This window comes from Odontesthes bonariensis, chromosome 3 (assembly GCF_027942865.1).
Source record: "Odontesthes bonariensis isolate fOdoBon6 chromosome 3, fOdoBon6.hap1, whole genome shotgun sequence".
NCBI classification, from domain to species: Eukaryota; Metazoa; Chordata; class Actinopteri; order Atheriniformes; family Atherinopsidae; genus Odontesthes; species Odontesthes bonariensis.
This window is the reverse complement of record NC_134508.1, coordinates 8,675,009-8,700,847: the sequence shown is the minus strand read 5'-3', so window position 1 is coordinate 8,700,847 and position 25,839 is coordinate 8,675,009. Positions and strand designations below refer to the sequence as shown.

The following is a 25,839-nucleotide window of genomic DNA, read 5'->3' as shown; positions in this document are numbered from 1 at the left end:
CGCTCACACCAACAAGGCATTTTCACTGGATATTTTCTCTTTTTCGGACCATTCTCTGTGAACCCCAGAGATGGTTGTGGGTGAAAATCCCAGCAGATCAGCTGTTTCTGACATACTCAGACCAGCCAACAACCATGCCACGTTCAAAGTCCCTTAAATCCCCGTTCTTCCCCGTTCTGATGCTCGGCTTGAACTTCAGCAGGTTGTCTTGACGACTTCTACATGCCTAAATGCGTTGAGTTGCGGCCATTCGATTGGCTGATTAGCTGTTTGTGTTAACGAGCATTTGAACAGGTGCACCTGATAAACTGGGACCGGTGAGTTTGTAACATCTGTATCAGGTTTTTGTTTTGAGTTTGCTTTTGTTTCCCCATTTAAAATTTGAGTTTTTGTCCTTGTGTCTTGTTGAACACTTTCCATTTTTCTGTGTCATTACTCATTTTGTCACATTAATTGATCAACTAGTGGACGACTTATTTTCTAATTACTCTCCCCATATGGTCGCAGACATCAGCAGAGTGTTGATCTACTTCACCAGCTTCCATCATACTTAAACTCCCCTCTTTTTCTTTTGAATTATCGTCCGTGTCATGCCTCGTGCACATCCAACTACAGCACATGCATGCATATCTTCGGCTGTGATCTTATGAAAGTTGGCCGCTCTCCATTGGTGGGGGCATATTCCCATCTCCTTTGAAAATTATACGTATGTGTGTGTCCGGCATAATTAGACGGGACCTCTCAGGAGAGCTTTTTTCTCTTGAAAATGTCACACTGGCCTTTTGGGAGTGCTTGGCTGTTGAAAGCTATGGTTGAGGGCTAATGCTGGTCATAATTGCCTGCACTCTTCCTCTAACCGACCACACTGCAGCTCTGATGTACGGTAATGTTTCTGCATTGAAAACCCTCAGAACAGACTCTTAACTGGAGCTTGTGTATCTGCAAATGAATGCTTAAAGCCTCTAATAAGAAATGCTTCTGCAGTAACTTTTTTAATTTTAAAAAGTTACAATTTGAACTAGCTTTTAAGTATAGCCACAATGAGGGCTGGAAGACGTGGCCCAAAAAACTTTTTTTTTTTTAAATATTTCTCATTCTGACTATAGAACAGCAGGTATTAGCTTTCCAGCTAACATCCAGCTGTGTTAACATCTGTTAGCTTCTCTCCTACTGTCCCTGCTTTTATAAACTGTATTTTAATGCAGCTGAAATCCCAATAAAGCCTCTTATTTCCTGTTTTATTGTCTGTTTTCAGACAACACAGTGACTCAGAATAACAGATTTCACATTATAACATGATGTTCTACTCACCCCTGCTTGTTGTTGGTCATTTGGAGATGTTCCGAAGATATTCGCGAGGCGTCTGGCTGCTCTCTTGAGATATTCGGCCATGAAACGGTTTCCTATGGGCAATGTTATACAGGCACAAACTATGCTGTTTATAATTTATTAATTACTGTACACTAGCACTGATAACGTGGAGGTGTGTCGCTTACTTCAAAAAATTCGGGTTACTGTAATTTTGAATTTTTGTCGTAAAGTGGGTGTTACTGACGTCATCATCGTGCTACTACCACAGACAGCCCACAGACCCACTTTACGACAAAAATTCAAAATTAGGAACAAGAAGGAATGAAGAAGATCACAGGCCTCAAACAGAGGGAGGATCGGATGGATGGAAGTCTGGACAGAGCAAATGAGCTGAACACATTCTTCAACAGGTTCAGTTCAGGAACAAGCTCACCATCCTCCCCTCCTGTTCCCAGCCAAAGAGACATCCCACCCTCCTCTGACCCACAGCTTTCCTGTAACATCTCCACCTCCACCTCAGTCATGGATTCTTCTGCTTCCACTAGTTTGTCTTCAACCAAATCAGGAGATGCTGCTGTCCCCTTTGCCTCCCCCTCCCACTTTTCTGTTTCTAGAAGTCAGGTGAAGAGGCAGTTGGAGAGACTGAACCGGAACAAGGCTGCAGGTCCAGATGGTGTCAGCCCCCGAGTCCTGAAGGCCTGTGCAGAGCAGCTCTGTGGGATTCTGCAACACCTTTTCAACCTTAGCTTGACCCAAGAGAAGGTACCACTGTTGTGGAAGACATCCTGTCTGGTTCCGGTACCAAAGTAAACTCATCCTTCAGACATCAATGACTACAGACCTGTTGCCCTGACATCCCACATCATGAAGGTCCTGGAGAGACTCCTGTTGACCCACCTGTGTAAGCAAACCAGCACATATCAGGACCCCCTGCAGTTTGCTTATCGCCATGGAGTTGGAGTTGAAGACGCTATCATACACCAGCTTCAACAAACCCACTGTCATCTGGACAAAGCAGGCAGCACTGTGAGGATCATGTTCTTTGATTTCTCCAGTGCATTTAACACAATCCAGCCTGATCTGCTTCGTCTGAAACTCCAGAAGACTCAGGTGGAGGCCTCAGCAATCACCTGGATTAATGACTACCTGACAAACAGACCACAGTTTGTCAGACTGAAGATTTGTGTGTCTAACCAGGTGATCAGCAGCACAGGAGCACCACAGGGGACTGTACTCTCACCATTCCTTTTCACTCAGTACACTTCAGACTTCCAGTACAAGTCAGACTCCTGTCATCTCCAGAAATATTCAGATGACTCTGCAGTTGTCGGGTGTATCAGAGATGGACAAGAAGCTGAGTACAGAGAGCTGGTGGACCGCTTTGTGGCATGGTGTGGGAACAATCATCTCATCTTGAATGTTAACAAGACAAAGGAGATGATTGTAGATTTCAGGAGAAACAGGGTCAGATCAAACCCTGTTTCCATCATGTGAGAAGAAGTGGAGGTGGTTGAGGAATATAAATACCTTGGTGTTCATGTGGACAACAGACTGGACTGGAGACACAACAGTGAAGCAATCTACAAGAAAGGACAGAGCAGACTGTACTTCTTGAGGAAGCTAAGGTCCTTCAAGGTTTGCAACAAGATGTTGCAGATCTTCTACAAGTCTGTTGTCGAGAGCGTCATTTCCTCTTGCGTCATCTGTTGGGGCAGCAGCATCAGAACCAGGGACCTAAAAAGACTCAACAACCTGATAAGGAAGGCTGGTTCTGTTCTGGGGACGACTGTGGAACCTCTGGAGACAATAATGCAAAGAAGGATTTTGCATAAAATCAAGAGAATTATGGACAACCCTGAACATCCTCTCCATGAGACTGTTATCGGAAAACAGAGTCTCTTCAGTCAAAGGCTTCTTCAGTTTGGATGCAAAACGGACCGCTACAGGAAATCTTTCCTGCCCACAGCCATCAGCATCTATAATAACTCTTTGATTTAATTGAGCTACATCAACATTTAATTTCCCTCTGGGATAAAGTATTTTTGAATTGAATTTGAATTCTGTTCTCTGCTAGCTTCCTTCTGTTCTCTGCTAGCTTCCTTCTGTTCTCTGCCAGCTTCCTTCTGTTCTCTGCTAGCTTCCTTCTGTTCTCTGCTAGCTTCCTTCTGTTCTCTGCTTGCTTCCTTCTGTTCTCTGCTAGCTTCCTTCTGTTCTCTGCTAACATCCTTCTGTTCTCTGCTAGCTTGCTTCTGTTCTCTGCTAACATCCTTCTGTTCTCTGCTAGCTTGCTTCTGTTCTCTGCTAACATCCTTCTGTTCTTTGCTAGCTTCCTTCTGTTGTCTGCTAACATCTTTCTGTTCTCTGCTAACATCTTTCTGTTCTCTGCTAACATCCTTCTGTTCTCTGCTAGCTTCCTTCTCAGCTAACAAGCCGACTGATTTCCATTGAAATGCTAACGTGAAATGTTCCCTTGTGTTTGATCCGCTCAGTGGACTCGATATGTGAACTGGCTGCTTTCTGCTGTAGCAATGACGTTGTGCTATCGTGCTAAACTAACTGGCTTTTACAATGGACACGCTGTCCAGTATTTTCTCTTTTCTTTTCTTTGAAATGCTCCCAAACTTTAGACATTTTTCCTTTTTTTTTCTCTGATTTTTTTTCTCCTTGTTGTTTTCTCTGGTTTCCTCCATCAAATCAAGATGCTACAAGGGTGCGCACGTTGTGCGACAGTAATAAGTATCCGTGTTAAACAGGGCGACCACTGAGCAGAACATGTTGGTGGGAATTAAACGAAGCATCGAAGCCGATCATTTTTTGTAATTGAGTTATTCAGTTGCTCTGAATCGCTTCAGTCCTGCAGTCGTATTCGTGGCGGTGGGTTAATTAGATATATGATCAGCTGCTCAAAGGAATCAAACAGATTGTATGATTAAATAGATATCATCTCTGTTCAAACTTTCCTCGTCCATGGTTTTACCTACAACAATTAGATGCAACATCAAGTCGTGCTTAAAATCCCTCTGATCATATATCGGTATTTTCAACGGCTCCCGCCCACCACTGCTATGTTTAGCATATGCTAACTTGTTTGTTAGTTTAGCATTAATTTTTATGGACAAACAACCTGAAAACTGTAACACTAAAATGACTCGTAGAGTTGTTTGTGGTAATGCAGCAAACAGCAGTGATGGATATCATGTCCTCAGCTGAAGTTAAAGATCACATTTTTCACTGTTCGATAACAACTGTACCATTACTGTAGCGCAGACCAGCCCTCGTTAGCTTAAACATGTTGAAAAGTGGTCTTTGCAACTGTTTTACACCACCACTGCATGCTTTGCATGCTACTAAACATTATTCTGGTGAGATATGGATGGTGAGAGATATTTACTTTTTGTGTCTTGATCAGAATTCACCATTCTTTTACTGTTAAAATTACTTTTCTTTACATATTTACACATAGAGACCAGACAGAATTGATCATAGAAATGTGTGTCAGCGATAAACGCTTTCCTCAGATTACTTGTTGGGGGGAAAAAAGGATTTTTTTTCTCACTTTAGGTGTAAAAAATGCTCCTTTTCATTGGTTTTTAGTTTGAGAAAGTCCATCGAATTAGTATTATATTTGCTGGTCGAGACCAAAACGACAAATCACATACACACTTATTGTATCCCCACACCCACCAATCCAGGCGCAGTGCTAATGAGACAGAAAAAAACGCTGACACAAGGCAGGGGACCCAATAATATTTGCGCGAATGGCCCCTCGCAGGGCGAATAACCTTTTTGTGTTATTGCATTCTCACCCAGTCGCTGGCTATCGTCACAGGACCTTGCTGTCAAAGCAGATTTCTCTTGGTATGCAGGTACCTTCATCTCTGTATTAAAGTGGAGCTTCTTTTTTGGGGAACATTAGCATACAGAGCCGGCCTGCATGAGACCGGGGGGATTTTTATCAAACAGGAGGAGAAAATATGTTTTGTTTGGGGGTATTAAAAGAGGATTGACGCAGAAAAGAGAGGACAATGGAGAAAGAAGATAAAACTTAAATCAGGGAATTTGGGCCATTGTAGCAGAAAACAGTGCCGCAAACTATATGAATGAGAATTAGGTGCAACATGGATATTTTTCATCTGAAAATCATATTCGTTTTTAGGCATCAGAAAGATTCCAAACAGTGGATGTCTGCATTGGTCTACTCCGGCCGTGCATTGGAGAAGATCTTTGATGTATCGGTGGTATTAATGTTTTTCTAGTAGGGCTGGGCGAGTTACCTCGTTATTATCGCGTTAACTTGTTAATTATTTAACGCCGACATATATTTTATTGCCCATTAACGCAGGTTTTATTATTGTAAAAGTCTGTTGCTCAACCGGAAAAGAAAGTAATGGGCAGATCCACCAAACATGGAGAAGGGTACGGAACTTTTACTCGGCCATTTTCATTTTAAAGTTCTTCCAGACGGCGGAGTCGACAGAACCAAAGTCATCTGTAAACTCTGCCAATATGCCGCCCATTGATTGGATGCGAGACTCCGGTTCTTTTCACAGATGTTTATTAACGCCACATCAACACCGTAGAACTAAATGTTCAAGTAAACAAAGTAAAAGACAACATTAGTTGTTGTAATCATTAAAGAAATAGCATTCTTAGCATTGTCGCTGGTACCAATAAATAATCAAAGAAATACTGGCCACTTTAGCCTTTAGCTTTTCAACCAACGGCAGAGTCATTCCCCAGAGGCAATCTTCACGGTCAGAACTAGGATTCTTTAACTTCCACTTCTCCTCTGCATCACATTCACACAGTTCAAGCAAACACCACGGGGGCGGCCGTGGCTCAGTGGTTAGAGTCGGTCGTCCAATAACCGGAAGGTTGGCGGTTCGATTCCCACTCTCGCCACTCAAAAAAAAAAAAGATTGGTGGAACTGATAGCTGGAGGTCAGTCCACCTCCTTGTCATGGCTGAGGTGCCCCTTGAACAAGGCACCGTACCCCCTGAACAAGGCACCATACCCCCATGCTCCCCGGGCGCTTCACACGCTTCGTGTGTGACCCTGTGCATGTGCATCTGTGTGTCAGCAGGTGCCAACCTGGATGGGTTAAAAGCGGAGGACAAATCTACCTTCGGGTATAAATAAAGTCACCTTACCTTACGAAGCATGGAGGAATAAAATGAAGATAAACTAGCAGGTAACATCACCGTTACAGGTGCTCCTCGGTCTCTGTGTGAAGCTAACCGGCGCTATTTCCTGTTTTACTTGTTTCAACATAAAAGCACGCATTTCAAAATAAATGTCTAAAATATCACTTAAAGGCAAAACACACAACTGATAGCAGCAAGTCATTCAAGGAAACAGACAGTGGAGCGAGGCTTCTACATAAAAACTACAGAAAGATGCTGATGTTAAAAGTGTTTGCACAACAAATGTTATGGCACTTTCATTCATATGGCAGCACATTTAAAATTAAACTAAATGCTAAAAGCTATACACTACTTTTGAATTCATTTTTGGATTTTGCGTTCAAATGCGATTAATCGCGATTAATTAGATTGAACATTTTAATCATTGCCCAGCCCTAAAATTTTTATTATTTACCATCCATTTCTAAAGCCAGGGTAGCTGGAGCCTGTCGGGACGCGCTTTGGGGGGGCGAAATGGATGTTAAAGGAGGAAAAAGCAGGAAAGCTTAGGAGTGAAACAAAGGAACCTGCAGGACAAACAAAAGAGAGGCGGCTCATCGTGTCATCTGCCCAGTGAGCAGGACGGAGGATGGACAGCATTTCTTTAGCTCAAGTCTTTCCACTTATGGGCACAAGATTTAGTGAGTGGGACTCTGAAATGCACAAAAATGCTAACATGCATGATCACTAAGTGATCACTAAGTGGATTTTTAAGGACAGTCGGCTTTGAATGAGCACACACACATCTACAGTAGCTGCAGGTCTTCTAGATGAATGTGTGTCGGCTCGCTGTGATATCTAGTGTGGATTATTGAACAGGCTTAGCTAGCGTATAATATGTCACTGTCAGTCTCCCAGCAGTCCTCCTAGGTTTTTATCTTATTGTGTGTGCATGTGTGTGCGCCTGTGTCTATCCTACATATCATTTATTTATAGAGCCCCAGCAGTCTCTGGCTGTCTGTGAGGGATAGTGTATGTGCAAGGGCGTAGTGGCCATCAGTCACTGTTAAAGAAAGGAAGCCCTCGTGATGAGTCACCTTGATAAACACCAATAAATGTTGACCTTATTCCCGCGGTGGCCGATCTGAAGTGGGCAGAATGATCCGATCAACCTCCATGATGGGTTTTTAGTGACAAAACGGGTTAGTTAAGATGTTTTTCCTCATACTTTATGATGCAACGTTAAGGTTTTCATGCACTTAAGTGATGCGCAGTGACGGATATCTACCATAAAATGGAAGGAGAGGAATTAAGTTGGATGGAAAATCAGTGCAAATCAATAGAAAAGAGCCACCACAACACATTTCTATCCTAATACAAGTGTCCCGGCAGCTCGATGAGTGGTTTAACGAGGTTAATCTTAGTTATGGCAACAGGCTCTGTGCACACAGCAGTGGGGACGTGTTGTTTTTGTCAAGGTTAGTGGGAATGTCTCAGGAAAAAGTGGTTTAAATCAAATTTAACAACCAAGCACTTGGTTTTCATTCACCTCTCCCAGACGAAGAAGCTATTATTAGCTCGGTTTTGGGCACGCAGCTTTTATTCTGGAAATATCATATCAAACATCAACAGGAGCCTTTAGCCGTACAAAAGGAATCGGTATTGTTATGATAAGGAAACTTCTGCTGATGAATATGAAGCGAACTCTCCTGCACTGAACCTCCAGGATCGTTTCCCTTGTGTTTACACTGCGAGGCTTTTTGGCTTTTGGCTTTTCTTGTTTAATCTGCAGCATTAAGCCCTGATATTTATCCTCTCTGACATTAAATCCTTGTTTGGACAGTTGTGACACATGTTGACATGAGGAGCGCCATCACTGGCTAACGCTACTCGAAAAGCACTCACTTTCATAATTGTAAATATTACGACTGGTCAACGATTAAAATTTTTAATCTAATTAATCACATGATTTCCCCGACTAATGCGATTAGCATTTGTACGCAAAATCCAAAAATGAATCCAAAAGTAGCGTATAGCTTTTAGCATTTAGTTTTATTTTAAATATGCTGCCATATGAATGAAAGTGCCATAACATTTGTTGTGCAAACACACTTTTAACATCAGCATCTTTCTGTAGTTTTTATGTAGAAGCCTCGCTCCACTGTCTGTTTCCTTGAATGACTTGCTGCTATCAGTTGTGTGTTTTGCCTTTAAGTGATATTTTAGACTGGAACTACTACGCTGAGAAGACAATTCAACTTGGCAGTGTTTACAGATGACTTTGGTTCTGTCGACTCCGCCGTCTGGAAGAACTTTAAAATGAAAATGGCCGAGTAAAAGTTCCGTACCCTTCTCCATGTTTGGTGGATCCACCGATTACTTTCTTTTCCTGTTTCCCTGAACTTTCCTATCCATTAAAGGCACAAAATTCCTCCAAAAATGTAGTTTTTAAAAAAAATTTCCATCCATCCATCCATTATCTTCCGCTGGTCCGGGGATCGGGTCGCAGGGGCAGCAGCTTAAGCAGAGAAGCCCAGGCGTTCCTGTCCCCGGCCACTTTCTCCAGCTCTTCTGGGGGGACCCCGAGGCGTTCCCAGGCCAGCCGAGAGACATAGTCTCTCCAACGTGTCCTGGGTCTTCCCCGGGGCCTCCTCCCAGTGGGACGGGCCCGGAACACCTCACCGGGGAGGCGTCCAGGAGGCATTCTCACTAGATGCCCGAGCCACCTCATCTGACTCCTCTGGATGCGGAGGAGCAGCGGTTCTACTCCGAGCCCCTCCCGGATGACCGAGCTTCTCACCCTATCTCTAAGGGAGAGCCCAGACACCCTGCGGAGGAAACTCATTTCGGCCGCTTGTATTCGCGATCTCGTTCTTTCGGTCCCTACCCACAGCTCGTGACCATAGGTGAGGATAGGAACATAGATTGACCGGTAAATCAAGAGCTTCGCCTTCTGGCTCAGCTCCTTCTTCACCACGACGGGCCGGTGCAGAAACCGCATCACTGCAGACGCCGCACCGATCCGCCTGCCAATCTCCGGTTCCATTCGTCCCTCACTCGTGAACAAGACCCCGAGATACTTGAACTCCTCCACTTGGGGAAGGATCTCATTCCCGACCCGGAGAGGGCATTCCACCCTTTTAAATCCCCCCCCCCCCCCCAAAAAAAAAACATGCGTTAATGCGCAATAAAATATTTATCGGCGTTAAATAATCAATGCGTTAACGCGATAATAACGAGTTAACTCGCCCAGTCCTAGTAAATATGAATTGAAAGTCTGAAACCCTCTTTTCCGTTTTCCTCAAGTCAGACAACAAAGATGATTCACGCTGAGTTTGGTTTAATCTTGAAGCTGCAGACGTCAGGTAGAACCAGGAGTGATTGAGCTGGCTGGCCTTAAAGGCAAGGCATCTTTATTTATACAGAGCATTTCATACCACAGGCAACTCAATGTGCTTTACATAAAGACTAGGCATTTAAAAGAACAGCATAAAGCAGCAATTTAAAGAGAATTAAAAAATAGAAAGAAAATTAAAACACAGTTAAAAGCAATCAAAGAAGAGGGGAAAAAAGAAAAATATAAAACAATTAAAAAATGATTTAAAGGAACTCAACCATAAGCACACGGAAAGAGAAATATTTTTAACATGGATTTAAAAGTGCTTACAGTTGGGGCTGATTTCAGTTCTGCTGGTAGTTTGTTCCAGTTGTGTGCAGCATAACAGCTAAAAGCTGCTTCACCGGGTCCAGTTTGAACTCTGGGCTCCACTATCTGACCTGAGTCAGTAGATCTCAGAGCTCTGCTGGGTTTATACTCTACTAGGCAAGGCAAGTTTATTTGTACAGAACAATTAAACTACAAGGCGAAACAAAGTCCTTTACAGATACATTAAAACAGTAGAAATAAAAAGCATGATTTAAAATTTAAATAAAAAAGAAAGAAATAAGAACAATAGATGAAATCAGAAGTTAAAATGTGATTAAGTTTTGAAACCCAAGCTTCAGATTTGGAGCTTTATTCAAATGCAGCTGAAAATAGGTGTGTCTTCAACCTGGACTTAAATACACTGAGTGTTTCAGCTGATCTGAGGCTTTCTGGGAGTTTGTTCCAGACATGTGGAGCATAGAAGCTGAATGCAGCTTCTCCATGTCTGGTTCTGACTCTGGGAACTGATAGAAGACCGGATCCAGATGAGCTGAGGGGGTCTGGAAGGTTCAGTAGTCGAGTCTGTTGGAGATGAAAGCACAAATCAGCTTCTCCTGATCTGTTTGGGACATGAAACCCTTAAAGACAGCGAGCGCATACAGGTTGGCCATCTGTGGCGAGTTTTCTGCCCACTGACGTGCTATCCTGCGCTCCGCCATCATCAAGCACTAATGAGGGGAATGTCCTTTGGAAAAATGCTCCGAGAGACGAGTGAAGTGTTAACAAGCCTCCTATGTCATCATTACCGCTGCCACCTGAGGACTTTGTCACCTGACCTTTGAACGTGCGCTGCTTGTCATTTCGGGTCACAAAACGACTCGCATCATTGACTTTCTCAGGTGGACCGGTATCCTTCTCGGCTTTGATCATTCAGAGATAGAATGACGCTGTTTTAGGGGCCTCCATTACTGCGGATACGGAGCGGTGAAGCTAAGCTATGCTAGCTGAATACAGGACGGGCGTGGGACTCCTTTTCAGCCCTGGAGTTTCGTGCCTCAGATCGGTCCACTTTAGATCACAACCTATTATTACAATCATGTAATTATAACTTTACATTTGATATGAAAAACACATTTCGACTTTACCAATTAAGATATTTTCAATGGCAAAACATGCAGTTTTATTTCATATATTTCACCCTTTCAACTGTGGGCTTGGTGTATTTACTATCTTACTTTTAAATATAAAAAATAAAACGGGTTTGGGCATAGAAATCTCACCTGTTCCTTCCATACTGACAGAAGCAGTCCCATTGCTGCTGGCTCTGCTTCTGACACTAAATCACATTTTAAAAATGGTCATAATTCTCAGCTCAAATCTCCCCTTTTTTTTACAAAGCCTCCTGATCAATTCAGGTCAGTTTCATTAATGTAGCAATGCTGGATCATCGAGCATCTCAGGGCACTTTTCATATAGAGCAGGTCTACACCATACTTTTCATTATATTCATTCTAATAGTATTCACTCAATGAGTAATCCACTCTGGATTTGTGGACACACAAATTGAGTTGATAATTAATTAACATGAACGGTGGTTTGCAGGCAGAGTTCAACATATTGCCTTTTCCATTTCATCGTCCTCATTTGACGTTACAAACCGCAAGCTCATTTTAGTGAAAAAGTTGCCAGTTTTTTATTTTTTGGTTATTTTTTTTATTTTTTGTTTTTTTATTTCTTTTATTTTTTTTATTCATTGTTATTTATTTATTTTATGTTATTTTTATTTATTTATTTATTTTTTTGGTTATTTGTACATGGGGTGTCTGCTGTACCCACTACGCCACCGACCACCCTAGTTTTTGCATATTTAGCTGCGTCCGTTTCCAGAGCTTTCCTCTTTTTAATTCTAGCCTTTTCCGCGCCACCCTTTGATCTTTCTACTTTCCATCCTTCAAACACCACTGACCGAGAGCGCTGACGGTTAACGTCAGGGTGCTGGTGTTGTTTCATCATTGGATTTCACTCTGCTTTGTGTGTTTTTGCCTTCACCTTCAGCGATTTTAATAAAAAAAAAACAAAAAAAAAAAAAAAACAGTTGAATGTATCAAACAAGTGAAATTTTAAGTGCATGTTCATTGGGCTATAACCGTTTATTTGTATTTCAGAATTCAATGTGGGTTGCATTGATGGTGCCATTAGTGTTTATTGGATTGTTCCCCGTGCTCCTGAATATTGATTTGCCTTTGTGTACGTTTTCATTGTGAATTGTGTCCTGTGGTGATCGAGTGTTGATTTCTACACGAGGTCATTAACTTAACCCTGACTCTTCCTCACTTGATTCGAGCTTTATTGGATGCCTCTGCTGTCCTATTCTTCATTTTGTTGTGTTTTTTTCTCCTTCTTTCCTAACCCCTTGTCCACCCTAAACTTCCCGTACCTCCTCTTTTTCTTTGTGTTCACATCCTCTCCCACTTTTATTTTTGTTTTTCATCCTTTTTACCCCAGCCTCCCCCTCCCCCTGCTCCTTCTCTGTGCAGGGAAGCAAGACTCTGCAGAGCAAATCCCTGCTGAATTCCTACTACTCAGGTACACACTTAAAAACACACCTGCACACACAGAGGAACCTTTTCTGAGACCCTTAAAGGGATAGTTCGCCTCTTTTGACATGAAGCTGTATGTATCCCATGTTAGCAACATCATTTATGAACATGACTTGTGACTTGACTTGACAAAAAAATAAAAGACTTGAGACTCGACTCGGACTTGGAAGTTAAAGACTCGGCACTTGACTTGAGACACGATGACTTGAATGATTCGAGAGTTATTCAGTTCATGTTTTCAGTTTGAAAATAAAATGAATAATTAGCTAATATTATCCTGTTAGCCTAGTCGCTAGTTAGCTAACGTTAGCTTGATATGATACGGGGTGGGGGACAGTTACTTATATCTTGTATTTTCACTTTATTAAGATCAGATTCTGCAAATTGCAATAATAAGGTGACTTGACTTAACTTTGACTTGACCTATTACAGGACTTGGCTTGACTTGTCCAAGAAAAAAATTACTTGGGACTTACTTGAGACTTGCACATGTGTGACTTGGTCCCATCTCTGGTGATTTTTGAGAAAAAAGGTGAAAATATTGAAGTCTTTTACGTGCGAATGCCGTCGTAGAGTCCTGAAGAGGCGGCATCAGTGCAGAACAGATGTTTTCCCACAACAAGAAGCAGAATTTCTTACTTAAAGCTGCGGTCGGCAACTTTTTTTTAGTCATATTAGCTTGAACTGTCATGGGATTCTGGAAGTAGAATATTAAATAGGCTGTTTAGGAAAAATAACGAAATCTGTAGCTCCCTCTGAAGCCTGTAATCATGCTTGCAAAAACCGAGCGCTCCCGGCTGTTTTTAACCAATCACGTTAGGGTGGAGGAATCCTACCTGTCAATCACAGCTTGTGCACACGCTGCTGAGCGTGAGTCTGCCCCAGCTTGTGTACGCTCACACTGGTGTGAACTCACGTGCACAACCTCGTCCACAGAGGGGGAGGGGTTGGGGGGGCGATTCGGAGCTTGTTAGAGGTTGGGGGAGGGACCTGAAAGTTGTATCAGTTCGAATTTTCCGACTTTAGAATCGCAATTTTGAAAACCTGCCGACGGCAGCTTTAAAGGACGATGAGGGCACATGCTAAAGTCGGTGAAATGAGGCTCCTCATGCAGGAGGATAATTGCTGTGAATGTTTCTCACTAATTGCTTGTTTTCCCACTTGTGTGTCCTGTTGGTTATTTGCCGCACGCAGTGTCCAAAGAGCCGGTTCCAGCTACAACGTCTATAGGTAAGTTTTTAAAGCTCAAATCCAGCTGTTTGCCTGTAATGTTTGTATTCCTGCATCCATCTTTGCATCGATGCCTCACTCGGCATCAGAAACGCAGCTGGAGGCACAGTAAGTGATGATCAGCGTAAAGTGAGTTTACAGATGGGGTCAAATGAAATGTCAGAAGCATTTTCTGGTAACTTCTCTCTCCGTCTCTTTCTCTTCATTTTCTCCATCTCTGCCCCTTCTGTTGGCCAGCTTGATCGATTCTTTGCCAAGAAGCTCTTGGCTCTGGCCTCCACCAAATGTGACTCGAGTGTGTTTGTGCAGCCACTCTTTGCACAAGCACATCACTTCTAAGACTTGTTCACACACTCAGGCAGGGGTATATGTACCGTGGTGTCATTGTCTGCTGGTCATTTGTCCTCCAGAGTTTCTTCTTTGTGTGACATTAGTCATCTTCCAGCTACGCCTCCTCTCGGTCCTATTCTTGGTTCTTCGCTTGCATCATTTCAGTTCTCCGTCTTCTCCTAAAAAACTAGGGCTGGGCAAGTTAACTCGTTAAATATTTAATGCCGATAAATATTTTATCGCGCATTAACACGTTTTATTTTTTAATTTTAGAAAGAAAATATTTTTTTAGTTTTAGAAATGTTTTATTTTTTTTTAATTTTAGAAAAAAAAAAAAAATTTTAATTTTAGAGGAAAAAAAAGTGGGCAAAAAAATTATTTTTAATTTTGGCTTTTGTGCCTTTTAATGGTTAGGAAAGTTAAGAGAGACAGGAAGCAGGGGGCAGAGAGAGGGGGAACAACATGCAGCGAGGACTATAGCCTCTTGTACATGGGGCGCCTGCTCAACCCACTACGCCACAAACCACCCCTGTTTTATTATTTATTTTATTTATGAATGCAGTTTGTTGCTTTCTGAATAAATTCAGTTCCAATACTCTTTGGGGCTTTAAACCCATCAGCAAAAACATCTCAGCTTGGATTAAGCTGGAAAGGAAACAAACGATTCTGTCAAGGAACGAACAAACGTTCCGAATATCACTTTCTAACTCTTATTCCCACATTTTACGTCTCACACTCTTTTTCTCGGGGCCTTTCGGTCATGACGGCGGTAATGGAAAAAAAAACGGGCTTTGGTAGTCGATTTGTAGATCCACCATCCACTAATTTACTGCTTCACTCAATAACATAATTGCAACGCTCAGCATGGAGGTGCAAACAGCGCCAAGGCTGGGTGATGAATATGGATGGATGGACTTAAGGGGTGACGATAAAGCTGCGGGATCGGTGGGATGATCCTCGGATAAAAAGGTAAAGAAAAGACACGACGTTATGAAAAAGAGAAATGCGCTTAACTGGAAAAAGTGGAAACAAAGAGATTCAAGATGGATTAACTAAAGATAGGAGGATCAATGCAGCAATGAGTGACAAATATTGCTCTGTGGCGTATATTTTTCTGCTCTGTCATGCATTAAGCTCCATTCCATAACTGTTGGCCAGTGGCTCACAGTTATGATCAAAGTTTTGTTTTACATCTCTTGATTTTCCGTGTAATTGCGGTAAGAACAGATGGCTCCATGAGATGCTAATGTAATCCCACGAAGATGTATGACAGGGACTTTCTGCCAAAGCATGAATCGCTGGAGCATTTTTTTGCATTCTGCTTCATCATGCCCTGATGTGCATCAGCAAACGGCACAGATTTCAGTAAATCAGGTGAAAATACCAGAAGCTGTTTCTACATCGTTTATTTTCCTCCCCTCTTTCGGCTACTTTTTCCCCCACTCGGCTCTGTTTTTTTTCCTCTTTTAGAGAAGACAAGATGAAGTAGTAGGTTTCTCTAACAGTGATCTATGACTATCAGTTTCGAGCTCTCTGCTGGCTTTGTGGTGAACATATGGACACAGCAGGGACAACGGTGATTCAGTTGGTTAACAACAGCGATTTTGACAGAAGATGCTCTTTGCCTTCTCGTTCCTGTAGAGAAGAGAAAGAATCACAGAAAAGAAGAGAAGCGAGATTGTTTAAGCTTAAACTACAATTGGGAGTTAAAATCTCAGGTCAGCAGCAGTAAACACAAAATAATGTGTAAATGTAGATGTGAAAGGGAAAAGTGGGAGCATTTGTAACCAGATATTTCAGCTTCTGATGTCTTTAAAGTTGTTTCATGAAACCAGAGCCCTTAGATTCAGGTGATTTTATTTTATTTATTTATTTATTTATTTATTTATTTTTTTATTTATTTTTTTTTTATTAGGGCTGGGCAACGATTAAAATTTTAATCTAATTAATCATTTGTACGCAAAATCCAAAAATGAATTCAGAAGTAGTGTATAGCTTTTAGCATTTAGTTTTATTTTAAATGTGCTGCCATATGAATGAAAGTGCCATAACATTTGTTGTGCAAACACACTTTTAACATCAGCATCTTTCTGTAGTTTTTATGTAGAAGCCTCGCTCCACTGTCTGTTTCCTTGAATGACTTGCTGCTATCAGTTGTGTGTTTTGCCTTTAAGTGATATTTTAGACTGGAACTACTACGCTGAGAAGACAATTCAACTTGGCAGAGTTTACAGATGAATTTGGTTCTGTCGACTCAGCCGTCTGGAAGAACTTTAAAATGAAAATGGCCGAGTAAAAGTTCCGTACCCTTCTCCATGTTTGGTGGATCCGCCGATTACTTTCTTTTCCGGTTCCGCAGCAGACAGCAACAGACTTTTACAAAATAAAAGCCTGTGAGCAACAGACTTTTACAAAATAAAAGCCTGCGAGCAACAGACTTTTACAAAATAAAACCCGGGTTCGAGTCCCGCATCGGACGGCCCTGTGCTGCATGTCGTTCCCCCTCTCTCTTCCCCCTGCTTCCTGTCTCTTTGAACTTTCCTATCCATTAAAGGGACAAAAGCCCCAAAAAATATTAAATTTTATTTTATTTTTTTAAATAAATAAAATAAAAACCTGCGTTAATGCGTGATAAAATATTTAACGAGTTAACCCGACAATAACGAGTTAACTCGCCCAGCCCTAGTTTAATTACTTTCAGTCCGTATTTTTATTACAAAGACATCAAATCGAGCATGTTTCCTGTAATAATAAAATCACCGTGTATATTTAAATAATACATCAAACAGCCTGATGATGTAACAAACAATGTGCACATCAGTGCACATCAGTTAATTTGTACTCTGTGTTTACGGCTAAAACGGCTTTAACGGTTCTTACTTTGGGATCTACTGAACCCACGAGGTTGATCATTTCCCAGGTTGGCCTCCGAAAAGCAGCCGAATTCATTTTTAAAAGTAAGAATCCAACATTTAGACACGTTCCGAAACTTTTCAGGCTTTTGGAAAAGTTTTTTTTTTTTTTACGACCAGCGTTTCGAATGGTGCCAGTGAGTTTTCAGTGGTTTAAAGGGATGCCGAGAGCTGAGGGAGAGCTGCATACATTCAGTGGGAAGAAAGTCGTAAGGGTGGCTTTGATGGAGACGTACACATCGAAGGATCAAAGGGAGGAAGAAGGCAGTGCAGACCCGGGTTCAGCCGTTTTTTTGTCTTCTTTTTGGGTCCGTTTCTCCTCAGCTCAGGTGTTTTCTAAGGCATTGAAATGGCATCATGTCGTCCAGAAACTACATGCATTATACAACATCCACCTTTAAGTATGCACATGCATATATATATATATATATATATATATATATATATATGCAAGAGATAAGGACACATATGTTCACAAATATCCATATGCAGCGTTAACACCGGTGTGACATAAATCCCGTGGATCAGTGCAAAGCTATCGCAGCATAGCACGCATTTCATGTGCAAACACGGTTTTCCTCCAAAAAAATCAATTTCCTCGACACCGACGTGCGTTAAAAGGTTACGCAACACCGTTCTCTGTTGGCTCACAAAGCAGGTGTCAGCATTTAGTGCCGTGCCAAGGACAGGCCTCCACCGCTGTTAACACAGAAGTCATGATTTACCATGGATCAGGAGCCTTTTGCGGTTAATTAGGTGCACTCGGTCGCACAAATACCATCACACACACACACACACACACATACACACATACATACAGGGGGGAAACACAAACTGTTTCTCTGGCATTTAAAAAGCAGTGAGATCCAGGAAATGCAAACAGAAAAAGGTCTGAAAATCTGTGTTTTTTTTTAGGTAGATTTTTGCAGAATGCTGGCAACTTCAACGTATTTTGTAAAGGAGAAAGGAAAAGGATTCTTTCTTTTCCAGTTTATTCTTTATTCTTTTTTACAATTCTGTTCACGCATGGAGAGCCGACCACCCAGCTGTTCATGGTCGGAGAGCGCCGTCCGTCGTGTTTGCAGGCTGGTTTTCATCGAGGTTTTTTCCCTATTTGGGGTGAGGTTACCTTTGTTTTTGACAATAGATTAATAAAAAAACGGATTTACTCTGATTAACCAACTTTTAAAACTCTTCTTAAAACGCACCTCTTTTCCTTGGCTTTTAATACTACGTAGGCTGTTGATTTTATGTTCACAGATATTTTATTTGGGGTGGGGTGGACAGTTTTATTGTATTTATTTTATCGTACAGAACTTTGGAAACCTTTGTGTTAATTTAAACTGTGCTTTATAAATAAAGTGGATTGGATTGTTGAGCAGACCGGCATCAAGAGAGGGAAAGATCTTTGATGATGTGTTTTTCTGTATTTGGCGGAGGTAAAAGGATGCAGTCCCACCTGGCGGCCCTCGGTGAGGTGATATTTTATGTCTTTTCGCTGATATTTGGAGAACCCACAGCGACTGGAACACTTTGCACTGAGCCTCTGCAGAGTGGAAGATGGTCCAGAGATACCACCTGTGCAGAAAGCACATCATTTCTGTCCGCACTCCCGCTTCTATTGGAAGCAGTTTCTTCCACAGCATTACTGAAAGGCAATTATTTTCCCAGTCCTGTTCAGCATAGCATTAGGCTGCATGTAAGGTGATTACGGCTAATGGTAGTCATTTTGTTTGGCCATAATGTGGCACTGCTGGGTAATTGAAGGTGAGTGCAGCTGAGAGATAGTAATTTTTAACCTTTATGGTCTCAGGCAAGATTGAGCCTCTGCAGCTTTGCTGCCGCATCTTGGCCGCCTGCTTACACAGACTCACATCGAGTGTTCTGCTTCGATCTGTTAGCCAGGTTGTCTCAGGCTGCCTCAAAGGCAGTGAAGACGTATTACAGAACAAACATACCAAAACGGCCCCTTAACGGAGAGGATGAAGCTTATTTTTTTACTGCAACCTGCTTTGTAATGAAGGTTTGGTCGTTAAGTCGAGGCATTGGTCATGATTTTAAAGCTCCAACATGCAGATATATAAGAATTTCTTACAAATTCCAACATATTTACAACATTTTTGGCTGTTTTTTTCATCGAGTTTAACAACAAGAAATCCGGATCCGCAAAGTTTAGATGGAGAGGAGATGGAAGGCGTGAATGAACAGAGGACAGATGAAGAAAAGACTAGTATCAGGAGAAATGTTGTGAGAGAAAATAAATCAAATCAAATTTATTTGTAGCACATTTCATGTACAAAACAATTCAAAGTGCTTCACATAAAATAAAAACATTGCAGCAGGGAGTGTGAGAAGCATTAAAAATACATAAAAGAATATAAAGAGAAACAAATAAAATAATTTAAATGAATTTAAGAACAAGCAACAGTCAAGATAAATTAAAATCAAGATAATTAAATAATTAATTAATAATAATGAATAATTATAAAATAATAAATAATAATTAAATATATCGTCCAGATTTCATTCATAGACATAGACACATTTTAACCTGGATTTAAAAATGTCTACATCTAAATAATCTCTGCTGAGTTAGCTCCAGTTTTTCACTGGATTGTAAAATGTTCACAAAAATAGAGATGGTTGTTTTGGTGGTGGGTCATGAGCCGTATAAAACCTAGGTTTCTCAATGCTGGAAATGAACGACAAAGTAATAGATGAGTTCTCTATCACTGTACACCATTTGGTTTCATACTCTGGCAGGCAGGCAGGCAGGCACCAAAGTTAACCTTTAGAGCAGGGGTGGGGAACCTCAGGCCTCCAGGCCGTATACGGCCCGCGAGACCATTTCTACCGGCCCCCAACCCATGCACCATGTGATTCAGCGGGCCGGAGTGATTGACACGGATGACAAGTGATGCTTCATGGCGACTGTCAAGAAAAGAAAGGTGGATGCAGAATGCCGCGTATTCCAGGAAAAATGGACAAATGATTTTTTCTTTGTTGAAGTGAAAGGGAAGCCAGTGTGCCTAGTTTGTGGCGAGGCGCTGGCAGTGATGAAAAAGGCAAATGTCGAGCGCCATTACAGCTCGAAACATGCTTAACTCAACGAGTTGAAAGGACAAATGCGTTTGGATAAAGTTAACGCTCTTCGTCGGAGTTTGGGTGCTCAACAAGCAGCTTTCACACGACCACATACTGACAGAGAGAATATTACACATGCAAGTTTTGTGGCGAGTGAATTAATAGCTAAAAAGCTGAAACCTCATGCCGAAGGAGAGTTTGTGAAGGAGTGCCTCGTAGCCACCGCAGAGCTGCTCGCGCCTGACAAAGTGAAATTGTTTCAAAGTATCAGTGTGTCTCGAAGAACCGTTGCAGACAGGATTACTAATATGGCACATAATATTGAAAAAACACTGAAGGACACTGCAAGAGACTTTGAGTATTTTTCTCTGGCCTGTGATGAGACAACAGACATCACAAACACAGCGCACTTTGCCATTTTTGTGCATGGGATTACGGCCGAGTTTGAAACAAGGGAGGAGTTGCTGTCTTTGCAAAGCCATGCATGGCACTACTAAAGGTGAGGATTTGTTCAATTAAGTTATTCTGGCCATGAACAAATTTGAACTGCCATTTGAGAAGTTGAGCGGCATCGCCACTAATGGAGCACCCGCAATGGTTGGCGCGCAAAAAGGATTGACTGCATTAGTCAAAAAAGAAATGAGCCGTCTGAGTCTGGATCCAAGTGATTTAGTTGTATGCCACTGCATTATACACCAAGGGAGTCTGTGTGCACATTCCCTGAAGCTTAACAATGTGATGAAAACTGTTGTGTCCACCATAAACTTCATCAAAAGCAAAGGGCTGAACACCCGCCAGTTCAAGGAGCTACTCAGCGAGCTTGAGTCAGAGTACGGTGATCTGGTTTATCACTGTGAAGTGCGGTGGCTGAGTCGTGCAAATATGCTCGCACGGTTTTATACACTGCGGGAAGAAGTCAGACACTTCATGGAGATGAAGGGGAAACCTGTCATGGAGCTCAGTGATGGTAAGTTCCTCAATGATCTGGCCTTCATGGTGGACATCACCAAGCACCTGTCAGAGCTAAACATTAAGCTGCAAGGTCCCAACCAGCTCGTCAGCTCTCTGATTTCAAATGTGAAATCATTTGAAGTGAAGTTAAGGCTGTGGCAAGGACAACTGGAAAGGGGAAACACTGTGCACTTTCCCACCTTGCAAGAACAAAAGTGTGATGTTACAACTGAATATGCTGGTGAGTGTGCAAAGCTAATTCAGGCATTTGATGAAAGGTTTCATGATGTGAAAAATATACAAAGGGAACTGGACCTGTTTGCTACGCCGTTTAATGTGCAAACATCTGATGTGCCAGACAACCTCCAAATGGAAATAATTGAGCTGCAAAACAACAATGAGCTCAAAGCTAAGTACGCCAACCTCTCTCTACTGGACTTTTACAAACTGTACGTTTGTGCTGAGGATTTTCCAAACCTGAGGAGACATGCCCTGAAGTTTGCATCTCTGTTTGGGACAACGTACCGCTGTGAACAGTTCTTTTCAAAACTGACACTTGCAAAGACTCGCTTCCGCTCAAGACTGACTGACCAAAACTTGGAAAACCAGCTTCGAGTAGCATCATCATCACTGCCAGCTGACATCAGATGCCTAGCCAAAGAGAAACAGTTCCAACCATCACATTAGGTGAGTCTGACATGCGTAGAAATGCAGCAATCATGAGGCTTAGTAAAACAGTAGTTATAGACTTTTTTCCCGTCTTTATTTTGCATCCCTAGGTATGTGTTCATAATAGTATGACCCTTGGAGGACTTTATAAAAATTGAAATGGCCCTTGATATAAAAAAGGTTCCCCACCCCTGCTTTAGAGCATCATAACCTTTAGTGTTTGTAGTCACCATCCATCCACTGTCACTTGATCAGTCACCAAAGAACACGACCACAATCAAACGTTACCGTGAGATGGAGCGCTGGCTGCACCCCCGCGTGGTGGTTAGCGCTGTCGCCTCACATCAACAAGGTTTCCTGGTTCCAATCCCAGCTGGGAATTTCTTTGAGTGGAGTTTGGGTAGTCTGACTTCCTCCCACCATCCAGAAACATGTGTGTTATCCTAACTGAGTGTGACCGGCGTGGGGTTGGTTGTCTCTGTGATGGACCGGCGACCTCTCCAGGGTGTTTCCTGCCTCTCGCACCCTCAAACAGCAGCTGGGATAGACTCCTAGGCTGTGTTCAAAACCGCATACTTCTCCTACTACTCATACTAACTTTAACTTTTTTTAAGTTCCCGGATGCATACTAGATTTGCCGAAATGTTGGGTATGCATCATGAGGTTACTACTCACTCAAACTACCCAAGATGCAACGTAACGTGACGTCGCCGATCGTTATTTCCTGTCAAAACGGCAGTTTCAAGCTAGCTACAACGAGGGTAGGTTCACTTCCTGTTTTCAAAACAAAAGCACCAATTGTATCGTAATGGCTTTCCCTATGATAAAAGGCAACGGGTATTTTATTTTGTGAAAATAACCGGAAGTGCGTTGCTCACTGCGGCTAGCTTTAGTAGCACCGAATTCGTCGGAAACAAAATTGTAAACAGACGGTATTTTGTCAGGTTTTCAACACGTTGAGGATCTAAACGACTACTTTCTCGCCTGAAAATGTTTCAAATGTTGCTAAAGTTTACAGAGTTTAGAGCTTAAGCGAAATCAGCTTCAGGCCGGCTGATTTCGGCTCAGGCAGGAGCGAAATGCATTGTGGGTAAACGCTCTGCATACGGTCTAATCGATGAGTATGCAGTATGGAAGTATGTAGTATGCGGTTTCGAACACAGCCCTAGAGTACAGAGAATGCATGTTTATGTAGTAAATACTCTGAATTAGTTGTAAAGTGCACTAAAATCTAATCAAATATTATTTTAATCCCTCACATTTCTGTAAGTTATCTTCTTGCATCGTTAAGAAAACACAGAAACTAAAATGCAGCGCAGCTGGAGTCGGTTTGTGCGTCTGTGCATGACTCAGATGTGAAGTTAATTGTATTTTCTCAGCAAGAGAAGTCCTTCTGTCTGCCAACCTGACCGTAATAATCTCATATAATCACATGATCGCAGTCCTTTTACCGCACAGAAACAGGTTTTTATGTATGAACGTGACACTCCAGGTGGTGCACTTTGATAGACGTTTATGGTATTTAGCTCACAGTACTTTTCTTTATTTAAAGGCCCAAGATGCTCACTGGGAGTAAATTACAATTAGCATTTTTAATCAGAATTATCTGTACGACAGCTGATCAACCAGACTTATTATTTAAAAAAAATGCTACCGGCGACGTGAAGCTTTCAGTTCAGGGAGAAACTCCGGGTGTGAGGCACATTTGTCTGTCTGCCGTTAAGCTCTGAAGGCAACTCGTGCAGAAACAACACTCGCCTACACAGGTATGGATGTCTCCGTTCAACCGGGGTGTCTTTAAGTCAGAAAAGGAGAGAGTTTCCATACACGCACACACATAAATACAGGCCGGGCTGGACTTTGTGAGTCAGTTATTTTTTACCTCGCGTGATAAAATGAGGTAAACCGCAGGGATTTTGTCTAGACCGGTTGATCTCTGTGACCTTCAGTGCAGATACATATCTGCTGGGGATGCGTCTCTTTCCCCTCCATCTTTCATTCACATTGTCCTCTCTTTAAAGGGATAGTTCGCCTCTTTTGACATGAAGCTGTATGACATCCCATATTAGCAATATCATTTATGAACATTACATTACGGTCATTCTGCAGACGCTTTTATCCAAAGCAACTTACAATAAGTGTGTTCCACATCGGTAGGCAAAAGAACTTCAGGTCACAAGAAATCATGAGTGCGTTTCCTTCCAAAACCAAACAGCTAAGAGCATAACTAGAGCAAGAGTAAGTGCGATAAGTTAGGTACCGAGACAAATGGGAAGACAATTTAGAAAACAAAGACAATTTAGGAAACAAATAAGTGCGTAAGGAGCTGGGACGAAACAGGTGATCTGGGTAGTGTTTCCTGAACATTTTCTTACCCCCTGCTGCGTCCTGTGAGCAGAGTTCCAGCCTCATTTTGGTGTTGACGAAGGTAGTCCGGCTAGTTGGCTGGGGTCACAAAAATAAAGCGTTTTGCTTCTCAAAACAATATGCGTTCAAAAGAGTAATACATTTGCATCACAAAATCGTTCTCCAGGAAAAAGTCAGACCTCACAATCGCTTGGCTCTATTTTCTCTCCCTTCGTATCACTGCCTGCTGTGATATGAGTGATGCAGGAGAACATGTCGTTCACATCTCAGAAGAAGCAGTTGCCATTAAAATAAAAGTAATTGCTTAAAGCTGAAGATCTCTGACAATGTAGTCAAGCCTGAGTGTGTTTACTCACTGGAAAAAATCTAAATCTTACCAAGTATATTTGTCTCATTGAGTATCTCATTACACTTAATATCAGACACAATTGCCTAAAAAATACCATTTCAGCAAGATACAGGGACTTGTTTTAATACAATACATCTTGAATATCTTGTTAAGTGAAAAAGTTCAAGTTTGAGAAAATTTCATATGAAACAAGGTTTTTTTTATTTAATTTGAAGAGGTTTTTAAGCTAATATCAAGATCACTTTTAACTCAAAAGTCCTAAATATCACATTTTATTTCAAGAAATCTTGACAAGACGATTTTCACTAGTTCCATTGGCAGATTTTTTGCTTATTTCAAGCAAAAACGTCTTGTAACGTCTGTACGAAGGGAGAGAAAATAGGGCCAAGCGATTGTTAGATCTGACTTTTTCCTGGAGAACGATTTTGTGATGCAAATGTATTACTCTTTTGAACGCATATTGTTTTGAGAAGCAAAACGCTTTTTTAAACCCCAGCCAACTAGCCGGACTACCTTCGTCAACACCAAAACGAGGCTGGAACTCGGCTCACAGGACGCACCACGGTGTAAGTCAAATTTAATAAATGATATTGCTAATATGGGATGTCATACAGCTTCTTGTCAAAAGAGGCGAACTATCCCTTTAAGCTCTTTCAGTTGGTATTCTGTGCCCAACGGTTTTTTTTTCCGTTCACTATGTTGAGGATAAAAGCAACTTGCGGTTAATCTACCGCACCATGCATTATAAAACCAGAACCTTTTAATGGCTCTGTGGACGATATTTCCCCCATTAGACACCAACAGTCCTGTATTATTATTATGTGCTCATAACAAGAGGAGCACAGATCAACAGACCTTCGATTACTTCAGACAAACGCGTCTAATTTGATATTTATCATTATGATTCATAATGTATTTTTCCCCTCTAGAGATGTTGTTGGGCTCAAAGATCTTTCATTTCTGTTTCCTTCCCCCCTCCCATCCCCTGGACAAACAACTGAGCTGCGTTCTCAATCTTTTATGTCTGTGTCTTACTGTTCAGCCATTTTAATGTCTTCCAATATATCAGAGATTTTTCATCCATACCAAAGAGAATTCACCGGCCTGGCTAAGCAGCAGTGAAATGAAGTTGGACTTGACCTTGTGCTCCACAGATGGAAAGAAAGAAAGGAAGAGGAGGAGGAGGAGGAAGGAGGGAGATGAACTTACCAGCCACAGCTTTATCACTTTGTTTTTAAATGCAGAGACTTCTCTCTCCAAGCAGCT

The 25,839-nt window shown here is 41.8% G+C and overlaps 1 protein-coding gene across 10 annotated transcripts in view; it reads left to right on the top strand.

Moving 5' to 3' along the window:
* ptprt (protein tyrosine phosphatase receptor type T) overlaps window positions 1-25,839 on the top strand; it is a 427,933-nt gene that overhangs the window by 329,040 nt on the left and 73,054 nt on the right. For all 10 annotated transcript variants that reach the window (XM_075460193.1, XM_075460191.1, XM_075460192.1 and 7 more), the window contains 2 exons: window positions 12,587-12,667; window positions 13,876-13,911. In XM_075460193.1, the coding sequence (XP_075316308.1) occupies window positions 12,587-12,667; window positions 13,876-13,911 (117 nt within the window). The remainder of the gene's footprint in view (window positions 1-12,586; window positions 12,668-13,875; window positions 13,912-25,839) is intronic.